The sequence below is a fragment of the Lepus europaeus genome, chromosome 1 (assembly GCF_033115175.1).
Source record: "Lepus europaeus isolate LE1 chromosome 1, mLepTim1.pri, whole genome shotgun sequence".
Taxonomy (NCBI): Eukaryota; Metazoa; Chordata; class Mammalia; order Lagomorpha; family Leporidae; genus Lepus; species Lepus europaeus.
The window spans coordinates 6,076,384-6,100,591 of record NC_084827.1 but is presented as its reverse complement, the minus strand read 5'-3'; the positions used below and the strand labels follow the sequence as shown (position 1 = coordinate 6,100,591).

At 36.7% G+C, this 24,208-nt stretch overlaps 1 protein-coding gene and 1 non-coding gene across 3 annotated transcripts in view; one reads left to right on the top strand and one right to left on the bottom strand.

Annotated features, from left to right (window-relative positions):
- Positions 1-24,208, top strand: part of TPK1 (thiamin pyrophosphokinase 1) — a 492,046-nt gene that overhangs the window by 171,608 nt on the left and 296,230 nt on the right. For both annotated transcript variants that reach the window (XM_062190349.1, XM_062190261.1), the window contains one exon: positions 694-763. In XM_062190349.1, the coding sequence (XP_062046333.1) occupies positions 694-763 (70 nt within the window). The remainder of the gene's footprint in view (positions 1-693; positions 764-24,208) is intronic.
- On the bottom strand, positions 17,175-17,239 carry LOC133768598 (small nucleolar RNA SNORD29). Its single transcript, XR_009867030.1, has one exon. It is a non-coding gene; the product is annotated as a small nucleolar RNA SNORD29 (small nucleolar RNA).

Below are 24,208 nucleotides of genomic sequence, written 5' to 3'. Positions count from 1 at the left end.
TGAGAGAACTTGAAGGAGCTATTATTAGCAGCATCAAAATCCATGGCAGTAGCATGGGGGAAACATGAGAAAGGAAGAAACAAAAATTCAAGTTGGAGAAATGACAGGTTTTGCTTGATTAGCTTAGCATTTTGCAACCTGTGTCCAACTTTGTACCACCTTCACAAGATTTACATTGTTCACATATTATCTAGATAATAATTTACTTATGTTTTAGGATCAACTAATGATTTATGTTTAAAAATAAACTTTAAAATGACAATAAAAATGGAATGTCATCATACCAGCCATAACAAATACCGTTGAAAATTAAGAGACAGGAATGCAATAATTGTTTGTTGTTGCCTGTTACTGAATTTGAGGTCTTCCTTCTGTTATAAAGGAGGAAAAAAAAGTCTTAAGAAATATGGAAGATCTGCTAGTACTATAAGCAGTCTTCTCCTTTACTGAATCTGAAGGATTGACAGAGACAAAATGAAATAGACTTTGTCTCCAGGTGATTCTGACTTGCCCATCTTGGGCTCTGTGGAGTCATGTTTAGTACTAGCAGTGTTGTTAGCTGCAAGTGAAATGACTCAGGGAGGTCAGTGTGATGGTATGTGTGTCTGAGTGTCATTTTTCTAATATTTATCATGTGAAAGACATTGTTTTCTGCTTCCTGTGTTGAATAGTTTTTGTTCTTTCTTTTTAAAGCTCTTTTAAGAGCCTGTGCCGATGGAGGTGCCAATCGCTTATATGATGTCACAGAAGGAGAGAGAGAAAGGTATGCATTCTCTTGGTCTGTGTCTGTAGTAACACTAATTCTGCTCTTCTTTATTTTCTTCTTTGTAAATGGACAGTTCATTTCCCTTCAGATTTGTTTACAGAAAACTAACTCAATGAGAAAGAATGAGCTCTTTAACTGTTATATTATGCCTTTTTTGGAATGGTATCTCTTAGTAGAATTAGGCCCATCACTGTTATTTTTTTAAACCCTCATTCTGCTATTTCCAGACCTCATTAAATAACATTATCAAATATTGTTATTTGTGAGGAAATTTCAAATGACAATTTGAGTTGTTATTCAGACACTTTAAGTGAATAAAAAACTGATCTAATAGAAAATAAATATATACGCAGTGGTAGAAACTGAGATTTTATGTTAGTGTTGGTAAAACACAGTATAATTTGCTCTAACTTAATTACTTCTGAGTTAGGCACACATACATACTTTAAAAGATAAATAGTTTATTCCTTAGTGATTTGCTGTCTGCACTTTGTTTTTTTCTGATCTTTGCATGGTGAGCCATTTTTAGATAAGAGAATGTATTTGATGGGAACTGATTTTAAATTTAGTTCACTGACAGCCAGTTTGTAGTCCAACCCCTTGGCAAATACAAAAGTTTATAGTGTAAGTGTAAGTCGAACTAGTTGTGAAATGTGGTTCAATCTGTATCATATGTGTTATTAAATATATTGAAATGTTTATAGCTTGAGAAATCAGTACCTTGCTGCAGGAAATACAGTAAATATGCTATGATGTAGTATACCCTAGGTATGCATTCAATGTACATATTTTGAAATGATGTATTTTTCTTTATGGCATTGAAATGTCTCCCTTCAGTTACTAATATTGAAGCTGCTTTCTGAAAGTAACTAGAGATTTGTAACAGAAAGGCGTATTTACTTTGTTGTTGGACATGCTAATGCTGGAAACTGGATGCATTATTAAATATAAGGGGACCAGTGCTGTGGCTTAGCGGGTAAAATGGCCGCTTGCTGTGCTGGCATCCCATATGAGTGCTGGTTCAAGTCCTGGCTGCTCCACTTCCTATTCCGCTCTCTGCTATGGCCTGGGAAAGCAGTAGAAGATGGCCCAAGGACTTGGGCCTCTGCACCTGCATGGGAAGACCAGGAGAAAGCTCCTGGCACTGGATTGGCGCAGCTCTGGCCATTGCGGCCAATTGGGGAGTGGACTAGAGGCTAGAAGACCTCTCTCTGTCTCTCTCTGCTTCTCCTTCTCTCTCTCTCTAACTCTGACTTTCAAATAAATAAATAAATCTTGAAAAAAATAAATATAAGGTGGTAATGACAATGCAGGAGGCTATTTAAATTCTTAACATTTTTGCTTTTTAGTTTATAACTTTGCAGGGTTTTTGATTGTATTCACTAAGACCTGATATAAAAAATGTGTGTAAAAAGACTCCAGTATGTGTTGTGAAAATGGTACTCAACCAGTACATTCAGATAAGAGTATGATGCCTATGATGCCAACGTTATAAATTGTATATTGCTTCCTCTATGTCTTCAGCTTGCTTGCTGTCAAACAATCTGATGCTAAATACCATTTCTCTAATGGTAGCTAATGCTTGTGAACCTAATTATAACTAAAACTGTGAAAGGATATTAACACAGTGCTTCTCAACTATTCCTTGATCATAAGAACCAGCTAGAATGCTTATGAAAATATATAGATTTTTATACTGGTTATTTTTATTTGATTGGGTTAGACACTAATAAGAAAGATAACACAGGAGACTTTTATTCACATTTGAAAGCAAAACAGATTACCATATTTAGGGGATAGATTACCACTATTAATTTAAAAATAATCATCCCTAATATTTCTCAAGACATTTATGGGTAGTTTTGTAGAAGTCTTCCAATAAGATTTATATAACTCATCTAACAGCCATTTGTCCATTTATGGAGATGATCAAAAAACCAATATGCTTTTCATTGATTTCCCAGTGGTAATAAGGTGTTTACAGTGATGCACACTCTGATGTCTTGAACAGGGCTGGCTTGTGTTAGGGTAAAGCCTCTATTAGGAAGATGAGTGAAACTAACGGCCTCTTGTGGGAATTAAATCCTTGGACTAAATCTCATTAAATCCGAATCCTACCAAGTTAAACTAATTGGATTCAGGTGACTAAACATAATTCCTATCAATCGTATTTTTAACCAGAAGGCTTCACAATGTAAAAAGACAAAATATTCATGGGTCTTAGCCAATATATAGTTTGTGGACCACTGCTTGCCTTGTTTTTACCAGTTTATTTATTTATCTAACATTTATTTCTAAAACATAAAGCCTTATGCAATAATTATGCAATAACACATAAATTCTTAGAAACTCAAATCCAGTTGGAGACGAAATGAAATATTTAGTTATTTGATGAGGAAAGAAGGAAGAAAGACATAAATAGGAATGGGGAAGTTGGTTGACAGAGGGGTAGAGTTAAGGCAGCAATTAGTTGTAGCACTGCTTTCTCCCTTCTTTGGCCAAGGAGGGCAAAAGCCAAGGGCACTGATCTCCTTGTCACTGCCTCCAAATGCCACTGGACGATCAGGTCTGGATCCATGCCTGGTAGATACAGGGCCCTGCAGAGAGTCTGGAGAGAACCCAGGCCTCCTCCTGTCTTTCCTTAAACTGAAAGAAAAGGCAAGGTTGAAGTATGGGAGGTGATACTGGCAAGACCTACAAGGAGATGCCAGAGGATATGATACCTCTGGAGATAGCACCTCAGACAGGCACCAAGACTGTGGGTCACCAGGAAGAAAAGCAGAGAACAAGAGGAGAACCGTAAGGCAGGGTGTTCTCTCTGAAGACCAAGGGAATGGAGTCTCCATAGGAGTGGGGATGCCACCTGGTTAGATGCCACTGTGATGTCTTATGAGTAGAAACATGACTCAAAAGAGGGTATTTGATTTGTCTATTATCAGTTAGTAGAAACAGCATGTCTACTTATCCTGAAACCAAGAGAGTCCAGGAGTACTAAATGTTCTCCCATTACTTGCTTTCAGAATAATGAATTAGTGCCCTAAAAGACTCCAATGGAAAATAATTTTTATTTTCAGATTCACATCCTTAGCTTATAGAGAGCCAAGAGGGGTTTCGTTCTCTCTATTGTTCAAATTGTCCCATCTTTTGTAAATGAGAACTCTTCAAGTTGGATACTATATCCCTCTTTAAAAGTTATATAATTAAAATATATATATAGATATAATGTTTGGGTATAATTGGCGTACAATAAAACATCCAGGCTGCGTGTTTAATTATATAAGTTGTTTGAGATTTTTATTCAGGCTTTTATCTATCAACTGAAAAGAGATATAGAACATTTCCCTAAAATCAGAAAATTCTCCTTCCATAAGGCAACTACTTTCTGATTTATGTCCCTATAAACTCCTTTTGTTGGTGAATTTCATAACAAAAGAAATCATACAGTGTGTAATCTTCTTCTGTCTTGTTTCTTCTGCTTAACAATTTCTTGAGATTCATTCAAGTATTAATAATTCTTTTTGTATCACTTAGTTGTATTCTACTGTATGAATATAGACAACTTGTTCATTCGCCTGATGCATATTTGGGTTGTTTCCTGTTTCAGCTATGACTAATACTGTTTTAAATATTCCTGTCTAAATGTTTCCATGAGCATCTATTTTCTCTTTGGTAGACAAATGAGAATAAAGTTGCTGGGTCATAGGGTGAAGATATGTTTAACTTTCTAACATTTAACATATCTTTTTTCCCAAAGTAGCTGCATCAATTTACATCACATTTACTGGGAGCAGTTTACTATTTCTCCTTTTACTCACCAATATTTTTTGTTTTTCTTTTGATTTTAGCCATTTAATGATTGGCATGGAAACCTGTGGTTTTAATTTACACTTTCAGGACAAAAGATATTGAGAATTTTTTATGTATTTATTGACCTCTTGTATATCTTTCTTTGTAGTGTCTTATTTATAGTAATTCATGTTGTAATTTTTACTAATTATATTAATAAAAAAGACTAGTCATACTCTTAGATCCAATCCTATACTGGATGTATTAAAACACTGCATTCTATTTTTTTATTATTTTGGTTAGAAACTTTAACATGAGATCTAATACCTTGACACATTTTGAAGTATGTAATATATTATTGCTGACTATAGGTAAATTGTTTTCCAGAAGATCTATGGCTTATCGATTAACTGTAATTTTATGTCCACTGAATTCCCTATTTCTACTTCCCTCAGCCCCTGGCAACCACCATTTCCACAGTTTGACTCTATTTTAGGTATTTATTGTAAGTGGAATCATGCATTATTTATACCTTGGTGACTGGCTTATTTCATTTAGCATAATGCTCTTAAGGTCACATCATCCTTTGCAAATGTTTATCTGTTTGTTTCAACTCAAAAAGCAATCTCCCTTTGTCAGGTTTTTGGTTTTCGTAGACACACACACATATAAACATAAAGTAGCACAAAATATTTTTTCATGTTATGAAAACAGTACATGGTAATTGAATATATATGGTGAATAGGGGAGAAACCCAAAGAAGAAGAAATTGCTATTTCTTCCCAAAAGCAAAGAACTATCCTAAGTCTCCAGCTTGATTCTTCCCTTTGAAACAACATAAAATATGACTTACTATTCTGTAGCTACTTGTTTGAGGGATGGGAGGCTTAATAATTGTAAACTGCTTTCTGCTTAGAAAGTTATCTGGAAATACTCAATACATATTTTTCATAAATGAATATTTGATCATAGCTATTCTACTCAACTCATAAGGTTCTGAGTGACTTTGACCTCCAGAATTTGGATAAATAATTTACCTAGCTCTGAGAACTAGTAGGTCCTGCTTTGGGTGTGTGTTCAGTTTGTCCAGGAAGCAGCATCAGGTTGAAGATCCAGTCAGAAAACTATCAAATGGGCACTGCCAAGAACAGTCCTATGTTAGCTTTCTTCCTGGGCTTGAGATTAAATGGTAAGAAATTTTAGGAGGATTTTGTTTTTATCTTCTGTACTCCTAACTTACTGTTTTCCTAACCCCAAACACCTATTTTTGGAAATGTGGGGCAATAAGTGGGATATAAAGCATGTGGGTGAGGGTTCCCTGTTCTACAGCTCAGGACTGCTATAGCTGTGTCTCATGTTTACATTCCATTCCTGGCCTGTGATTAAAAACAAGCAAGAAGGGCCGACGCCGTGGCTCCACTTGCCGCACTGGCATCCCATATGGGCACCAGGTCTAGTCCCGGTTGCTCCTCTTCCAGTCTAGCTCACTGCCCCGGGAGGGCAGTGGAGGATGGCCCAAGTGCTTGGGCCCCTGCACCCGCATGGGAGACCAGGAGGAAGCACCTGGCTCCTGGTTTCGGATTGGCACAGTGCTGGCCGTAGTGGCCATTTGGAGAGTAAACCAATGGAAGGAAGACCTTTCTCTCTGTCTGTCTCTCTCACTGTCTATAACTCTGCCTGTCAAATAAATAAATTAAATAAATAAATAAAAATTTTAAAAATCAAGCAAGAATTATGAAATCGGAGATACAACAAAAGTTTCTGGCAACATGAGAAAAAGTTTATCCTAATCATTCTTTTTTTTTTTTTTTCCCTCAATGCCTTTGAGATAGGTGGACATTTGTAAATCCTCATCTGGTTAAAAAAAAAAAAAAGGAAGAAAGAACTTTGGAATGAGACATAATCTCTAGAATAGTCTGGTGGCCAAAATAAGAATGTAGCCTTGAACTTATGATTAGTTCATTCATACATTCATTTACTGAGTATTTCCTATAGCCACACACTTTAATACAGTTATCATAAATATGTAAATAAATACAATATAGTTTTTGCCTTCAAAATGCCTTTGTCAGGCATCAGTGATGGACATTTAAATCAGGATGGGGGAATTGGTAAATATCCTAAGGATCCTAATGGGGTATAAAAGGTTAGGGCTGCAGAGTGTGTGCCGGTGTAGTGACTTGGAGTTAGTTAGGGAGATTGTCCTTTGTGTCCTAGATAAAATAACCTCATTACCTTGAGATTCTAGATTACTTAGAGCATGCCCAGTTTCCTCCTTTGTCTTCTAGTCAAAAGGAACTGCCCACGGTTCTAAATATACCAGGACATTTCTCCTATCTGCCTTTGCTCTGGGCCTTTCTCATGACTAATCTTGCACACATTGGTTTTACTCACAACCCATTCCACCTGGCTGGCCAGTGTTACTAATCAGTGCTTGCAGATCATATGCTGTACTGAGCCCCAGATGGTTTTAATGGTGTATGCTAGTATTTCTTCTAGGCCTCCCACATGGCTGTCAGAGGCACAAGCACTTGGCCTGTCTTATGCTGCTTTTCCCAGGCAGGGGAAAAGCAGGGAGCTGGATCAGAGGTGAAGCTGCTAGGATTTGAACTCGTGCCCATATGGGTTTCTGGTATCACAGGCAGTGGCTTTTACTTTCTGTGCAACAACAGCAGCCCTGCTACTGTTGCTTGTAGCCATCCTATCTGTGCATCAGTGTTCCACAATGATGCTGTGTGCTCCATGAAGGGTCCTCCTTCCAGCCTGGTGTGATTTGATGTCTCTTGCACTGTAATAACACTTTTGAATTACAGTGTTATATTCACATTTTATCTTGATTTAGGTCTATAAGGACTTATATCATTTACAAGGTTATAAATTTCTAGTGATCTATTGCCTTGTAACTTTACATAATACTTTATAATTATTTACTTTCTCATTTTATCTTGTGACTTAGCTATATGTAGGTATATCTTATAACCTTCACTGGGTGTGAGCTCCTAGAAGACAGCAATCATAATTAATCATCTTTATATACCTCGTAATATCTCATACACTAATGAGTACCTGAGAATTAATGATTTTTCATTGATATCTTAGTTGAAGTATCACTAACACTAGGTTTTTGTTTTGCCAGGAATTTCTAAGATAATAACAGCTATTGGAAGTATCTTGCTGAATATATATATATAAAATATATATAGTTATATACCTATAAAATGCATAATTATATATCTTATTTATATGTCTGAGCCAGCAGTCTGTGTTATCTAAAAAATGATGTGTTTTTGTCTTAAATCACTTACAGTATTTCTGGAATTCTATATCTAGTTGCTTTCTAAATGAGTCTTTTATCCTAGTCTAAGCTTCTTGCCTCCAAATTCATTGGTATTTTGAGAGTAGCATGTTTTGTGAACATCAGTGCTAACTGTGAGAGTGTTAAAAAATTTGTAATTTTGTGGAATTTAGAATTCATCAGACCCATCACCTAACAGCCTAAGAAATAGCTATCAATTTTGGTATTGTAGTATTTGGAATATTTGAAATTGAAGGAAGGTTGTTTTTAGGTTAGTTTTCTTAAAATAATTGATGAGTATGGAAAATTGAATATCAAGATCTACAGAGGATTATATATTTTTTCAAAATTAAAATATATATATTTATTTGAAAGAGAGAGAACCTCCATCTGCTGGTTCAATTCCAAAAATTCCAACAGCATTTAGGGCCAGGCCAATGCTAGGAGCTCCAAAGTCTATCTGAGTCTTTTGAGTGAATGGAAGGGACCCAAGTCCTTAAACGATCATCTGTTACCTCCCAGAATTCACTAGCAAGAAGCTGGAATTGGAGAGGACAAAAATCCACTCACTGTGGGATATGGGCCTCTCAAGCAACATTTTAACTACCTCTGCTGAGTCTGCTCTGGAAGATCGTTTTTGTAGAAACGTATTCTAGTTTAGCTCAGATGTTTAGAAATGTCATCTCTGATTAATTTAAAAGTTGAATGCCACCCCAAATGCCTTGCATTCATACAATGATTAACATTAACAGTGGTGGAAGGATGATGAAGACCTGTGTAAACAGAATAGAAAAATAAACTACTGATTTCTTATTCCCACCTCTTTGTTCATTTCCTCATAGTTAAGATTTCAGACATTCAGCTTCATGTATTTTTGTAATTTTCTCATCATCAGATTTATGACACTTTTCAGAATGACTCATGGAAATAGAGAATGACTATTGTAACACTGACTCTAAACCAAGTTGAAAATATAATTTAAATAACTGAATGATGTGGGAGACTGGCTCTTAAACTTTATCGTCTAGACTTCATTAACATAGTTAACTGAGGCTTCTGATAGCAAGTATCAGATACAGCCTTAAAGGAATCAATAACTTGTCTATGTATGGCTACGTCTGAGTAACAGAATGTCTGAACAGTTTTGTGCTCTATTTTCTTGCAAATAGCAGCAACTTCCAGATTGGGAATTGCATAGTGAGAGAGCTTAGGGTTCAAAATCTGATTCTGACACTTCATTACTATGAAACTTTTGGCAAGTAATTTAATTCTTTGGGCTGTAGTTTCTTTGTGATGTTTCAGGAAGAGGTCATTATCTTTTGGCAAATTCAAAGATACACTGATGAAGCTTATTATTTGAGTTGTTTACAAAACATTTAGATAAGCCAAGAGGATGGAGGCAGCCCTTTAAAGATGGTATGATGAATGATACTTAGTTGAGTGGGCACCTGATGTAGTTATAGGCAATAGCTGTAAATTATCTTGCTACAGTTATTACTCTACATGCACTAATTGTATTGCTTTTTAGAAAAGTTGTTAGCTTTTTTTCATATCATGATCAGAATTAGAGTATAATGTTGGCTTCCCTAATCCTTTTCCTTTTTAATCAGCTTTGTTCAGATATAATTTTATAAAATATCCATTTACAGTTCAAACTGAATTTGAAGTTGTATATAGTTCAACAAATACATCTATCGTACCAAAAAAGCTTCCTTCCTGCCCCTTTGTAATCAATCCCCTCCTCTTTCTAGAATGTCTTGTAGACAGAGTCACACAATTTGTTGTCTACGGTGTCTGACTTGGTTCACTTATTGGTTCCTTTGAGATTTATCCATGTTAGTGCATATATCCATCATTTGTTCTTTTTTACTGTTGAATAGTATTCCAGTACATGGATGGGCCACAGATTTTTTTATTCACTCAACATTGTTGATGGACCTGATTCCTATGGTAAACCCTTTTAGTGGGAAATTGTTAATCATATTTTCAAGTGCTTACTTGGGTGTTATGTTAGTTCTGTGGAACCAAGCAACATTCTCAAAGTTGTCAGTTAAATCCTATATGTTTTATAAATAGTAGTAGACTCATATACAACTTATATATATATATATACATAAATATATACATATTTAAGACTCATATATATAGAGAGACTCATATATAAGGCTGATATTTGCTGTATATAGTGAAAATTCTATAAAAGTTCACTCAAAACAGTTAGCTTTTTATGGAAGAGGATAGTAAATATAAAATTGTAATGGAATAAGATGGTGTCAAGAATCTGACCATAAATTGTGATCTCAAGAACTTCTAATGTATCTGACAATTGATTTCAATTTCTCTGTACTATAGTTTGATGAGAAAACTATTTTTCAAGCATTTCATGGTAAGGTCAAAAAGTGCAATATCAGGGTGTTTTAACATATGCTTTAACATACCCAGAAAGGAGACACATGAACTTCATTTAAGGACAATGGAAGATCTTTAATTCAGCTTGATTCTTGCAAGCCTGGCCTTAGCAATGATTAGTCATTTAGTTTGGCAAGTTTCTACTGAAAAGTATGTATGCAATTAAATTACTGAGCTCTGTAAGCATGTCAACATTATTGGATCTTAGAATCCAAACGATGGAAGGTAAAAGTGATTAGCACATTTAAAAGAAAATTTACAACAGAAGTCTTTGGTGTTAAAGAACCTTACACAACAAACTGGGAAGGAATATTTATCATGAATTATTGATTAATTAGATTAGAAATATATTTTAGTCTGTTGGTTATCAAATGCTATAAATAAGAGATCTCAAAGTTATCCATGCATGGCTTTGAATCATTTTGAAGTGTCGGAGGAGGGAGGAATATGTATGCAGTGGCGCTGTGTTTGTCAGATCATGCATGAACTCAAAATAAATTTTCTGAGTGAGATCATTTTAAGCACTTGGAGGAAGTCAGTTTACAACTAAATTTAATCAGAGCTATTGTTTTTTATGGCTATTCTATTTCATAAAGAATGTTCCTGACAAAACCTTTTTTGCTTTACTGTACTGTGGATAGAGTCTTCAGAAATAAATTACTTTCTTATGATTTTTTTTCAGATGCACCAGGTTTATTTGTCAAAAGTTTTGAGTAACATGTGGCTCTTTCAGTTTTACTTTAATAAACCAAATCATGGGAAATTTTTTAGCATTTATTAACATATTTCAAGAACTCATGCCACATGTTTTGCTTATTTTGATAGATTTTTAAATCACTGAGTTAAAAAGTGATAGTTGAGATTAATCACATATCACATAAAAACTGTATTTTATAAGTTGAATAGTGATCCTAACTGTCTAGTTTTTCATAAACAGCCCTGTGAGTGCACATATGTGTCTCCTTGCAAATACAATGCATGGTTTCCTTGTTAGTAAAGTCTTGTATCTGAACTTCTTGGACCAGGAGAAAGCAGAATTACTGCAACACTAGACAAGAGGGGATATGTTATTTGGTGACACATCATTATAGGACAAGAAATTCGAGTTGATGATGGGATTGCAACTAAACCAGGCATCGTTTTTCTATTGTTAGTAGGCAGAAAAGTGACAGCTGGAATTCAATTTAAGTGAGGGCTAGTTAATTAATTTTTTGGGAAAATATCCAAATGGCAAATACACCAAGATGAACCCTGGACTATCATTTGCGATCCAGGGTTAGAGATCCATGAATTTTTTAAAGAGTATTCCTTAAAATTTCAGTTTTTGTTCTGTAGCCAGAAAGGTCAAGCATATTCTGGGAAAAAAAAGATCTTAGGGCAAAGTATAACAGAAAACATGTCACTATCATAAGCAAGCCTACTTTGTGTGTAATGAGTACCAAGTATCCTTAGATAGGAGTAAGTGCTACTGTTCTGTATACCATATAGGGTGACTCAGTTTACAACAGAATAAGCGAAAGAGGGCTGTCTTAGGTTCCCAACACAAAGAAATGCTAATTACCCTGATCTGATCATTACACATTGTATTCATGTATTGAATTATCACCTGGCACCCCATGAATATGCATAATTATTATGTGACACTTAAAGGTTTTAAAATGTTGGCTTAACTAAACCCTATGATTTGTAATTGCAGTTGGCACATTTCTGAAAGAGATTAACAGTGCTTATTTTTGGGCAATAGGGAAGATGATGTCAATGTCCCTTCCAACAGGGCATAGGCCAATGAATAGTTGTGTGTTTGCAAGTCTGGCTCTGTCCATTTCTGCTGGATGTCATGTGGGGGGCCTTGGCACCTGGGCTGTATTACTTGTGGCCAGAGAAGCCATGAAAGGAAAGGGTGCGTTAACATTAGCACTCTTCAGAAACGATTATTTAGAACCCATTTGACATCAATATCGTGGTCTCCTATTCAGCCTATTACTTCCAAGCAATTGTATTGCCCTTTGAAATATTAAGCAATAAGTTTTAGCATCAAATAAAGTGTTTTATAGAGCAGTGATTCTTTTCTAAAAATCCTCTCCTACTTTCTTCCAAGTAGAATATATGCTCATCTTTCAAAACTCAGGTCATATGTTCAATTTCCCCCAATCTCTTTCCTGATTACCAGTTCCACAAATCCCACTTAGGAATGAAGCCCATTAGCTTCTGTCACAGTGTCACATGATGTTGAAATTGTCTTGTGTGCTCTGTTTAGTTGAAGAAAATTCTGTATTCTTGCTTCATGCATCTTTGGAAATAATCCCAGTAGCCTGGACCAGATTTAATAATGACTAGATAACACATAAATATTTTAAACCAAACAGTATTTCTCCTTTCAGACAGTTATCCCTGGAAATAATAATGAAATCCCCCCACAGATCCAAATAAACCAATAGATGATGTGTCCTAAATGAGCTAAGAGTGTTTTGGTACCTGAATTACTTACTTTACCAGGTTGCATTCCATTATTCTGAGTCTTTTGAATTCCATTTGTTCATAAAGTGCCCTTTCGATATGGTCTCTTACTCGGCACATCAGGTATGATGGTATTTAGCACAATGTATAGAGATCACCCATTTGCATGACCTCACCAACCTGTAACTTCAATCAAGCATGTCTCTGGCTACCTCCCTATCCCATTCCCAGAAACTATCTTGTGTGCTGAATAGTTCTTAAAGAGTGATTAGAAATGCTTTTCCATAAAGATTTAATGTAGTATGCCACCATGGAGTGAGGATTGAAGGCATGTGTCTAACCAGATAAAGTCATTCTTAAGATTATTTTATTCTGGCCGGCGCCACGGCTCACTAGGCTAATCCTCCGCCTGTGGCGCCAGCACACCGGGTTCTAGTCCCAGTTGAGGCACCGGATTCAGTCCCGGTTGCCCCTCTTCCAGGCCAGCTCTCTGCCATGGCCCAGGAGTGCAGTGGAGGATGGCCCAGGTCCTGGGGCCCTGCACCAGCATGGGAGACCAGGAGAGGCACCTGGCTCCTGGCTTCGGATCAGCATGCGGTGCGCCGGCCGCAAAGCGCTGGCCACAGCGGCCATTGGGGAGTGAACCAACGGAAAAGGAAGACTTTCTCTCGGTCTCTCTCTCTCACTGTCCACTCTGCCTGTGAAAAGAAAAAAGATTATTTTATTCCAGGAAACAGAGACTGATCCTAAAAGCTCTTCTGTTAACGTTGTTAAGACTTCTTATTTAACTTTTTTGGTAGCAGTGTGGGTTCTTTGTTGTAAAGAATAACAGGAACTCTGGCCAGCTTAAGAAAAATGTATCTCGGTGTTATAATTAATAGAGTAATGGGAAGACTAGACTGGGGGCATGAGAAATAGGAATCAAGGGAAGCTGGAAGTCAGACCACATCTATGTTTACATTCTAATAACAAGAGTGGGCTTGCACTTGGCCCTAGATATTCCAGATGAATTCTCAGCTGTCTCCTTTCTTCCAGGACATCATCCTCTGTCATCGGCTAACTAGTACTTATTCTGAGGACAAATTTGCCTGTGTTCCTATTTCTGGAGTGGGAGGTCCCTCCCTGTAACACTCACCCCATGCTAGTTTCTGCACACATAGGTAGGGACACCTGGGTACAAATACCACCACCACCACCACCACCACCCCCCCAAAAAAAAAAAAAAAAAAAGAACAGAAATACCCATCCATGTCTCGTTTTCACTGGCTTCAGTCCCATTTTCATGCCCTGGGACAATCTGCTGTTCTTTATCAATGCCCTCCTATTTCTCCCTGCATACACAGCTTCCTGACTTAATATTTATTCTAACATAAAATGCTCCTTGCAAGGAAATTTAAAAAAAAATTCTCACTATTCTAATGACAGGGAAGGGTATTTATTGTCACATGACACATTTATGTTAGTGATAAAATACTTCTTACATTCTAAAAATTAAATGGCATTTATTCCAAATTTTTAAAAAGTTGCTTCCCTAGTCTTTTAAAAGTATATTGCTAGTCAGAAGATGCTGTGTATTTTTGCTTATTTTGTCTTAGTGTACATAAGTCAGCTCTTTTAAATTCATAAGTTTCAGAGACTAGAGTGTACATTTTTGAGATATCTTTTTAAAAATGTTTTCTTCTCAATGAAATACTATCAAGACAAGCTTATATTGTACAATACAGAGCTTTCTTTACTTTGTTTAAATCTTATGACAAGTGAATAAAAATATTTTTCTAATTTGTAATATGTAAAAAGATTTCATTACTTAAAGCCAAAGAGCTTTGCAACACTAGGCTAATCCTCCGCCTTGCGGCACCGGCACACCAGGTTCTAGTCCCGGTCAGGGCACCGATCCTGTCCCGGTTGCCCCTCTTCCAGGCCAGCTCTCTGCTGTGGCCAGGGAGTGCAGTGGAGGATGGCCCAAGTGCTTGGGCCCTGCACCCCATGGGAGACCAGGAGAAGCACCTGGCTCCTGCCATCGGATCAGCGCGGTGCGCCGGCCACAGCGCGCTACCGCGGCGGCCATTTTAGGGTGAACCAACGGCAAAAGGAAGACCTTTCTCTCTGTCTCTCTCTCTCACTGTTCACTCTGCCTGTCAAAAAAAAATTTAAAAAAAAATAGTGATAATTTTTCATAAAATTCTCTTGATTTATTTTTCTAAGAAGAACTTTTCCGAGATTTAGTTCTTACACTAAAAAATAATTAAGGCAAGTTTATAGGCAGAAAAAATGTTTTCTGGCTTTCAGTGTAATAGTTAAAAAACCTGCTGAAGCTTGGAAGCTTAGAATGCAGTTTTCTCCATACAGCAATCATCATTTATTTTTTACTTCATACAAAATTCACTTATTTATCACTAGCGGCCTCTAGTGTGCATTCAATTTATTCCTGCTTGACTGTACATTAGTTGGTTATTAGTAACTGGAGAGCAGTTTTGTGTGCTAGGAACAAGAATAACAACTACTGCTCCTGTCATCTTAGCATTTTATCAGTCAGTGAAAAGAACATTTTCGCATAATAGTGTGGTCTTATGATTCCTATTAACAGTAATGGGGCTTTCTTAGGAACTGCTGTCTTTTGGAAGTTCCTCTCGAAGGCTCACCTCTGATGTGCCAGGGGAAGGAGTCAGTGATCATGCATTACATGATGCCTTCTAATGCTTTTATGGGGTGGAAGCAAGTTAGGACATAGGTGCCAAAGGTACCAAAACAAGTGATTTTAGCCAAATCTTTGCCAAAAATCTGAACTAGACCATCTTTATTTGTTCAGTTTTAAATGGCACTGTTTTTAAGTAATTTTAAACATAGCTATAATTATAAACAAAAATAATGAATATAAAGAGAAAATAATTTAAACAAAACACATCCATATTATTTAGCATTTACTTTTGAAAAATTTTTTTTTATTTAAAGGTACATTATCTCTGCTTTCTGTCTCCTCTGCTTATAGTGAATTTCAGAAATGCAAGAAAACACAAAGACAGAAATCAATAAAAATGAAGTGAAATATTGCCCTTGGAGATAACTACTGTTAATATTTTTATACTTACAAATTTTTTCCCTTATTTTTGTGGGTTTGTTTCTGTATTGCTAAATGCATATATGTGTGTACATGTAATAAAAGAGATTTCTATGTGCATTTTATTTTATATCATGCCTGTTTTAAAAAATTATGAATGCATGTCATTGTATACATTTTATTGTTAAATTCTTATTTGTCAGTCTCCATATTTCAGAAATGTATGCGATTTATAATTTTTATAAATAAATCTATCAACTTAAAATTTTATTTATTTATTTATTTATTTTTAAATTTTTTGACAGGCAGAGTGGACAGTGAGAGAGAGACAGAGAGAAAGGTCTTCCTTTTGCCGTTGGTTCACCCTCCAATGGCCGCCTATTTTTTGAGATAACATTTTAAATTTACATTAAAGTCAAAGGCTTAATGGCTGCATTAGATAAAGAGTTCAAAAAAATTAATAGTACAAAGAGCATAGTCCAGCAGGAAAACAGGCAAGGAATATAAACAATAATCAAATAACCACATGTTCAGCTTCACTCGTATAAAGTCAATTTAAAAGCCACATAGTCATTAAAATTATATTGTGTATAATTATTTTTTTAAAGATTTATTTATTTGTTTATTTATTTGTAAGGCAGAGTTACAGAGAGGCAGAGGCAGAGGGAGAGAAAGGCCTTCTGTCTGCTGGTTCACTCCCCAGATGGCCACAATGGCCACAGCTGCACTGATCCAGAGCCAGGAGCCAGGAGCTGCTTCCGGGTCTCTCATGAAGATGTAGGCTGCTTTCCCAGGCCATAGCAGAGAGCTGGATCAGAAGTGGAGCAGCTGGGACTTGAACCGGTGCTCATATGGGATGCTGGCACTGCAAGTGGCAGTTTTACCCTCTACGCCACAGCACCAGCCCCTGTAATTCTTATTAATTAATTTGTTTGAAAAAGCATTAAAGCTTGACAAGACATTGTATTTGTAGCAAAACCTATTTTTATATTAGATTCTTTTTATAATTTTAGCTCTTGTATGTAAAGGAGAACATGTGATATTTGTTTCTGTGTCTTATTCAACATGTCTTCTAGTTCCAATCATTTTGCTGCAAATGATATAATGTCATTTTTTTTTTTAAGAAGGAAAGAAGCTTTATTAGGAAGGCTAAAATGATTGTCTTAAAGATTTGAAAATTTTATTTCTGACATCCTCCAGTACTTGGGAGTCCATTTACATGCACCTGTTCTTTCTTCAGACCAGTAGCTTCAGCCTGGAATTCAGCTTAATTTCCCTGGAATCACACCAGGTGCTGTACCTTTGAACCAACAAGCAGGTCACTGTGATAGCACCTGAACACAAGACAAGGTTGTGGGTCAAAGGTTCCTTATACACTGGTATCCCTGGGTCCTGTCTTACTAGTTTCTCGGGTGTCCATGTGTTTTCATGGTCACTCATAGTGAGCTAGTTTGATTCATCCCAGAAATAGAATTTCATTTTTTATAGCTGAATATTATTTCAACGTGTATGTAACACATTTTCTTTATCTGATGGTGAATACCTTGGTTGATTCCATATTTTGGCTACTTTGAACAGTGCTGCTACAAACTTAGTGAAGTAGGTATCTCCTTGCCACAATGCGTTCATGTGTATTAGTTCATATCTTTTGGGTATATACCCACTAGTGGTTTTACTGGATCATGGTCCAGGTCTATTTCTAGTTTTAAATAAAATCTTCATACTGCTTTCCACAGTGGCTTCACTAATTTACATTCTCACCAACAGCATATAATAGTTCTCCTTTCTCTACATTGTCACCAGCATTTGTTACCTTCTTTTGGATAATTGTCATTTTGACAGAGCGGTGTGGTATCTCCTTGTGGTATTGATTGGCATCTCCCTGAGGTATCAGTCTTTGTCACTTAGGGAAGTTTCTTAGAAATTGGAGAAAAGCTACGAATTTGTTTTATTTTTTCTTTTTTGGTTCATTAAATAGTTTTTGTGTTTATGGGCTGCCTTATGATGTTGAGATACCTGCATACATAGTATAATATAATTCAAAGTGGGATTAAAAACACAAAACTAACAAACTGTAGCTCAGTGGCTCATTACGCTTGGCCTAAGAAAACCTGGGAGAACTGACAGCCTGTTAGTGATCCTGAGGACATTGACCCCTGCCTGTTTGTCTTCATTTCTGTGTATTGTGTCTCAGTAGACTCAGAGAGAGATACATGACGCTAATAAATTACAGTCGCTTGCTATCAGTGAAATAGCTTCTTATATTTGGTAAGGTGAAGAACTGGCATTAAGCTATATATATGTATTGGGGCTATTTCATGTTTGTGAATAAGGAAAGATGAAGCATTCTATTCTGCAGTGCAGTGGGCTTTGTGTGATTCTTCTGGACATCTGTAGCATTTTCTTTCACTATCCTGCCCTACTACTACTTTCTTTCTGACTCTCATTCCACCTCCTATTCCCTCTCCCTTCTCATTCTTCATTAAGATTCATTTTTTATTATATACAGAAGACCAACTCTATACTAAGTAAAAATTTCAACAGTTTCCACCCCCACAGACACACAAAGTCTGAAGTACTGTTTAAAGACAAGTTTTACTGTTAATTCTCATAGTACAACTCATTAAGGACAGAGGTCCTACATGGGGAGCAAGTGCCCAGGGACTCCTCTTGTTGATTTAACAATTGACATTCTTATTTGTGACATCAGTGATCACCCTGAGGCCCTTGCCATGAACTGCCAAGGCTATGGAAGCCTTTTGAGTCCACAATCTCTGTCATTATGTAGACAGGGCCATAAGTTAAATGGAAGTTCTCTCCTCCCATCAGAGAAAGGTACATCCTTCTTTGATGGTCCCTTATTTCCACTGAGATCTCAGTCACAGAGATCTTTGATGTAGGTCACTTTTTGACACAGTGTCTTGGCTTTCCATGCCTAAGAAATTCTCATGGGCTTTTTAGCCAGATCTGAGTGTCTTAAGGGTTAATTCTGGGGCCAGAGTGCTTTTTAGGGCATTTGTCATTCTATGAGTCTGCTGTGTATCCCGCTTCCCCAGTTGGATCGGTTGGATCGTTCTCTCCTTTTTAGTTCTATCAGTTATTATTAGCAGACACTGGTCTCATTTATGTGATCCCTTTGACACTTACTCCCTATCTTTATGATCAGTTATACACTTAAACTGATCACTTTAACTGGTAATATGGCATTGGTACCTGCCAAATTAAGGGATTTGGAGTCCCATAGCAAATTTTTAGCTTTACCCTTAGGTGTAAGTCCATGGGAACATGTGCTGAACTGTACATCTCCTCCCTCTCTTATTCCCACTCTTATTTTTCACAGGGATCAATTTTCAATTGGATTTAAACCCCTAAGAATCAATCTGTGTTAAGCAAAGAGTTCAAACCAAGATACTAAGTAGAAGAAGAAAATAGTAAAAAGAATAAAATAATAAGCTGTTCCTTGACCTTCAGGACAAGGGCTGATCAAGTCATTACTCTCATAGTGTCAATTTCACTTTCACAGATTTCCTTTTAGGTGCTCAGTTAGTTGTCACAGATCAGGGGGAACATATGATATTTGTCCCTTTGGGACTGGCATATTTCATTCAGTATGATTTTTTTCCAGATTCCTTCATTTTGTTGCAAATGACCAGATTTCATTTTTGTTTAACATTGTGTAGTATTCCATAGAGTACATATCCCATAATTTCTTTATCTAGTCTTCTGTTGAAGGACATTTAGGTTGATTCCATGTCTTAGTGATTGTGAATGGAGCTGCAATAAACGTGGAGTTGCAGATAGTTCTTTTATTTGCAGATCTAATTTTCCTTGGGTAAATTCCCAGGAGTGGGATGTCTGGGTCATATGGTAGGACTGTATTCAGATTTCTGAAGTATCTCCAAACTTCTTCCATAGTGGCTTTACCAGTTTGCAATCCCACCAACAGTGGATTAGGGTACTTTTTCCCCCACATCCTCACCTGCATATGTTGTTTGTTGATTTCTGTATGTAAGCTATTCTAACCGGGTTGAGGTGAAACCTCATTGTGGTTTCAATTTGCATTTCCCAGATGGCTAGTGATCTGAACATTTTTTCATGTGTCTGTTGGCCATTTGGATTTTCTCTTTTGAAAAATGTCTGTTTAAGTCCTTTACTCATCTCTTAACTGGGTTGTTTGTTTTGTTGTTATGGAATTTCTTGATCTCTTTGTATATTCTGGTTATTAATCCTTTATCAGTTGCATAGTTTGCAAATAATTTCTCCCATTCTGTGGGTTGCCTTTTTACTTTCCTGTTTCTTTTGCAGTACAAAAACTTCTCAAGTTGAAGTAATCCCAATTGTTAATTTTGGCTTTGACTGCCTGTGCCTCTGGGATCTTTTCCAAGAAGTCTTTGCCGGTGCCTATATCTTGCAGGGTTTCTCCAATGTTCTCTAATAATTTGATGGTGTCAGGTCATAGATTTAGATCCTTAATCCATGTTGAGTGGATTTTTGTGTAAGGTGTAAGGTAGGGGTCTTGCTTCATACTTCTGCATGTGGAAATCCAGTTTTCCCAGCACCATTTGTTAAATAAACAGTCTTTGCTCCAGGGATTGGTTTTAGCTCCTTGATCAAATATAAGTTGGCTGTAGAAGTTTGGAGTGAGTTCTGGTTTTTCTATTCTGTTGCATTGGTCTAACCATCTGTTTTTTCATACCAGTACCAGGTTGTTTTGATTATAACTGCCCTGTAGTATGTCTTGAAATCTAGTATTGTGATTCCTCCAGCTTTATTTTTGTTGTGTATAAGATTGCTTTAGCTATCCGAGGTCTCCTGTGACTATATGAATCTCAGAATCATTTTTTCTAGATCTGAGAAGAATGTCTTTGGTATTTTGATGTCCCGTCCCGCGGGACGTCAACTAGGGCCAAGCACCTAGAAGGACGAATGAAGGGACAGGAGACACAAGGAAGGCAGCAAGACAAGAGTTCTGATCAAGCTGCAAAGTTTATTTTTTACACAGGGGTTTATATACTTCTTAGGGGAAGCAGTAGGGGGTGGGAAAGAGGAGCTGTTTCAGGATCTGTTCAGGGTTGAAGGTCAGGTGGCAGGACATAGTTATTGCAAGCAGGCACATGTTATCTTAACCATGGGATGTTCTTCAGTTATCGCAGAATGTTTCAATCCTCAGGACAAGAAGCTATGCAGGCACCTTTCCACGCCTAGAGCTGTTAGGGAGGGGGAGAGTGTCCCCAACATTTTGATTTGTATCGCATTGAATCTGTAAATTTCCTTTAGGGGAATGGACATTTTGATGATATTGATTCTCTCAATCCATGGACATGGAAGATTTTTCCTTTTTTTTTTTTTTTTTTTTTTTTGGTATCTTCTTCTATTTCTTTCTTTAATGTTTTGTAATTCTCATTGTAGAGATCTTGGCATCCTTGGTTAAGTTTATTCCAAGGCATTTGATTTTTTTTTTTTTTTTTGGTAGCTGTTGTGAATGGGATTGAACTTAGAAGTTCTTTCTCAGGGCCAGTGCAGTAGCGCAGTAGGTTAATCCTCTGCCTGCGGTGCCGGCATCCCATATAGGCACTGGTTCTAGTCCCAGCTGCCCTTCTTCCAATCCAGCTCTCTGCTATGGCCTGGGAAAGCAGTCAAAGATGGCCAAGTCCTTGGGCCCCTGCACCCACATGGGAGACCGGGAGGAAGCACCTGGCTCCTGGCTTTGGATGGGTGCAGCTCCTGCCATTGTAGCAATTTGAGGAATGAACCAATGGATGGAAGAACTTTCTCTCTGTCTCTCCCTCTCACTGTCTGTAACTCTACCTCTCAAATAAATAAATAAATAGAATCTAAAATAAAAGTTCTTTCTCAGCTGTGGCATTGTCTGTATATACAAGGTCTGCTGATTTTTGTGCATTGATTTTATATCCTACTACTTTACCAAACACTTCTATGAGTTCCAACAGTCTGCTAGTAGAGTTCTTTGGATCCTCTATATAAAGAATCATGTCATCTACAAATAGGGATAGTTTGACTTCTTCCTTCCTGATTTGTATTCTTTTGATTTCTTTTCTTGCCTAATTGCTCTGGCTAAAACTTCCAGTACTATATTGAATAGCATTGATGAGAGTGGGCATCCCTGTCTGGTACCAGATCTCAGTGGGAATGCTGAAATCTTTTTTTCCTTTTCATATACTTTCTAGTTTCTGAAAGCCTTGCTCTCCACTTGTGTGTATCTGTACCATTCTGTATAAGTCATGTAAATGACTTGTATTGTCATTTCTGTAGTGAGTCAGTTATATGTACATCTACTTTTACATTTCAAACTTTTTGTACTATAACTATTGTACCTTTATCTGCTGCATTTATTACATATTTGATAAATATTTGATAAATTGAAGCAGATATCCCATATATGGGGGATTCACCAGTGTGTAGTTTTAGCGTTGAGTTCACCTCAAAGCTATTTCTACACCTAGAGCTTTTTGATGATCTTGGACACTGAGATATTCTATAATCTGAGCTCCATCTAAAATCTAGTTCTTAGTCTTATTATTTTTGCTTTAACCAGTGGTATTGAGATTAAATCAATTTATAATACTTAAGTATTGGTTGTTATCTTTTAAATTTAATGTCATACTACTCTTTAGAGAAATTATTAGAAAGATAGCTAGAAAGGTCATTTGAACCACTGTATAGAATTCCTGAATGAGTAATATTTTATTTTCTTATAAGTCATTATATTTATTTTGAAAGGGGAGAAGAGAGATGGAGAGCACTCCCATCTGCTGGTTTACTTTCCAAATGGCTGTAATTTTGGATCTGGGTTAATGTGAGCCAGGACCCAAAATTCAGTCTGGATCTCCCAAGTGGTTAGCAGGGACCAGAACACTTGAGTCATGGACTGCTGCCTCCCAGTGTGCATATTAGCAGGAAACTATACTTGAGAACAGAACCAGGACTCAAACCCAGCACTCTCACAGGGAATGCAGGCAGCCCAAGAAGTAGCTTCCCGGCTGTGCCAAACACCTTCCTTAAGAGCAGTCTACTTCATAGGAATGGATGGTACAATTTGTTGGGAGAGTTTTACACCAAATCATTCTACTTGCCATGTGTGTAGATTGACAGCAATAAGTCTTATGTAATTGACAACCCACTCTTATCTCCTACCTAGAATTTTCAGCAAACCTTGCATAATTCCACGAAATTGATAATGGATATTTTAAGAGTACCACCTTGCAGGGATGTTGAAAGTCATAGATTATAGTCTGGTGCTTAAATGTGGTTTATATTATAAATTTTATTTCCTTCAGACATTTTGTATAACATGTATTATTTAGTAGGAAAAAAACTTCCTTTTCACACAAATCCTTATTTAATTCTTATCCTGTTCCCTATTCAGAAAACCTTGCTAGGTTATGTACAATCTGAAAGAATTTAAATATAATTTAATGAGTCTGATGTATATGATATAATTAATTAGGTACACTGTCTTTAGTATCTTGATCTGTGATATAAATATTCTGTTTTATTCCTGTGGTCTTCTTCTTTTCTTAGTATTTTTATCTACTTTTTTTTTAAACTTCTGTTTAATAAATATAAATTTCCAAAGTACAGCTTTTGGATTATAGTGGCTTTCCCCCCCATAACCTCCCTCCCACCCACAACCATCCCATTTCCTGCTCCCTCTCCCATTCCATTCACATCAAGATTCATTTTCGATTATCTTTATATACAGAAGATCAATTTAGTATATACTAAGTAAAGATTTCAACAGTTTGCACCCACACAGAAACACAAACTATAAAGTACTGTTTGAGTACTAGTTATACCATTAGTTCACATCATACAACACATTAAGGACAGAGATCCTACATGGGGAGTAAGTGCACAGTTATTCCTGTTGTCGATTTAACTGTTGACACTCTTGTTTATTGTGTCAGTAATCACCCGATGCTCTTGTCATGAGTTGCAAAGGCTATGGAAGCCTTTTGAGTTTGCCAACTCCAATGTTATTTAGACATGGTCATAGTCAAAGTGGAAGTTCTTTCCTCCTTTCAGAGAAAGGTACCTCCTTCTTTGATGGCCCATTCTTTCCGCTGGGATCTCACTCACAGAGATCTTTCATTTATTTATTTATTTATTTATTTATTTTTATTTATTTTTTTTTTTTTGCCAGAGTGTCTTGGCTTTCCATGCCTGAAATACGTACTCTCATGGGCTTTTTAGCCGGATCCGAATTCTGAGGCCAGAGTGCTGTTTAGGACATCTGCCATTCTATGAGTCTGCTGTGTATCCCACTTCCCTTTTAGTATTTGTTGTTGTTGTTGTTGTTGTTCTACTTAATTCTATTGGTTGAACTCTTTAATTAACACACAGTTATTCTTAGGTGTTTAAATTTAACTGAAAAGTGATCCCTGTTAAATATAAGAGTGGGAATAAGAGAGGGAGG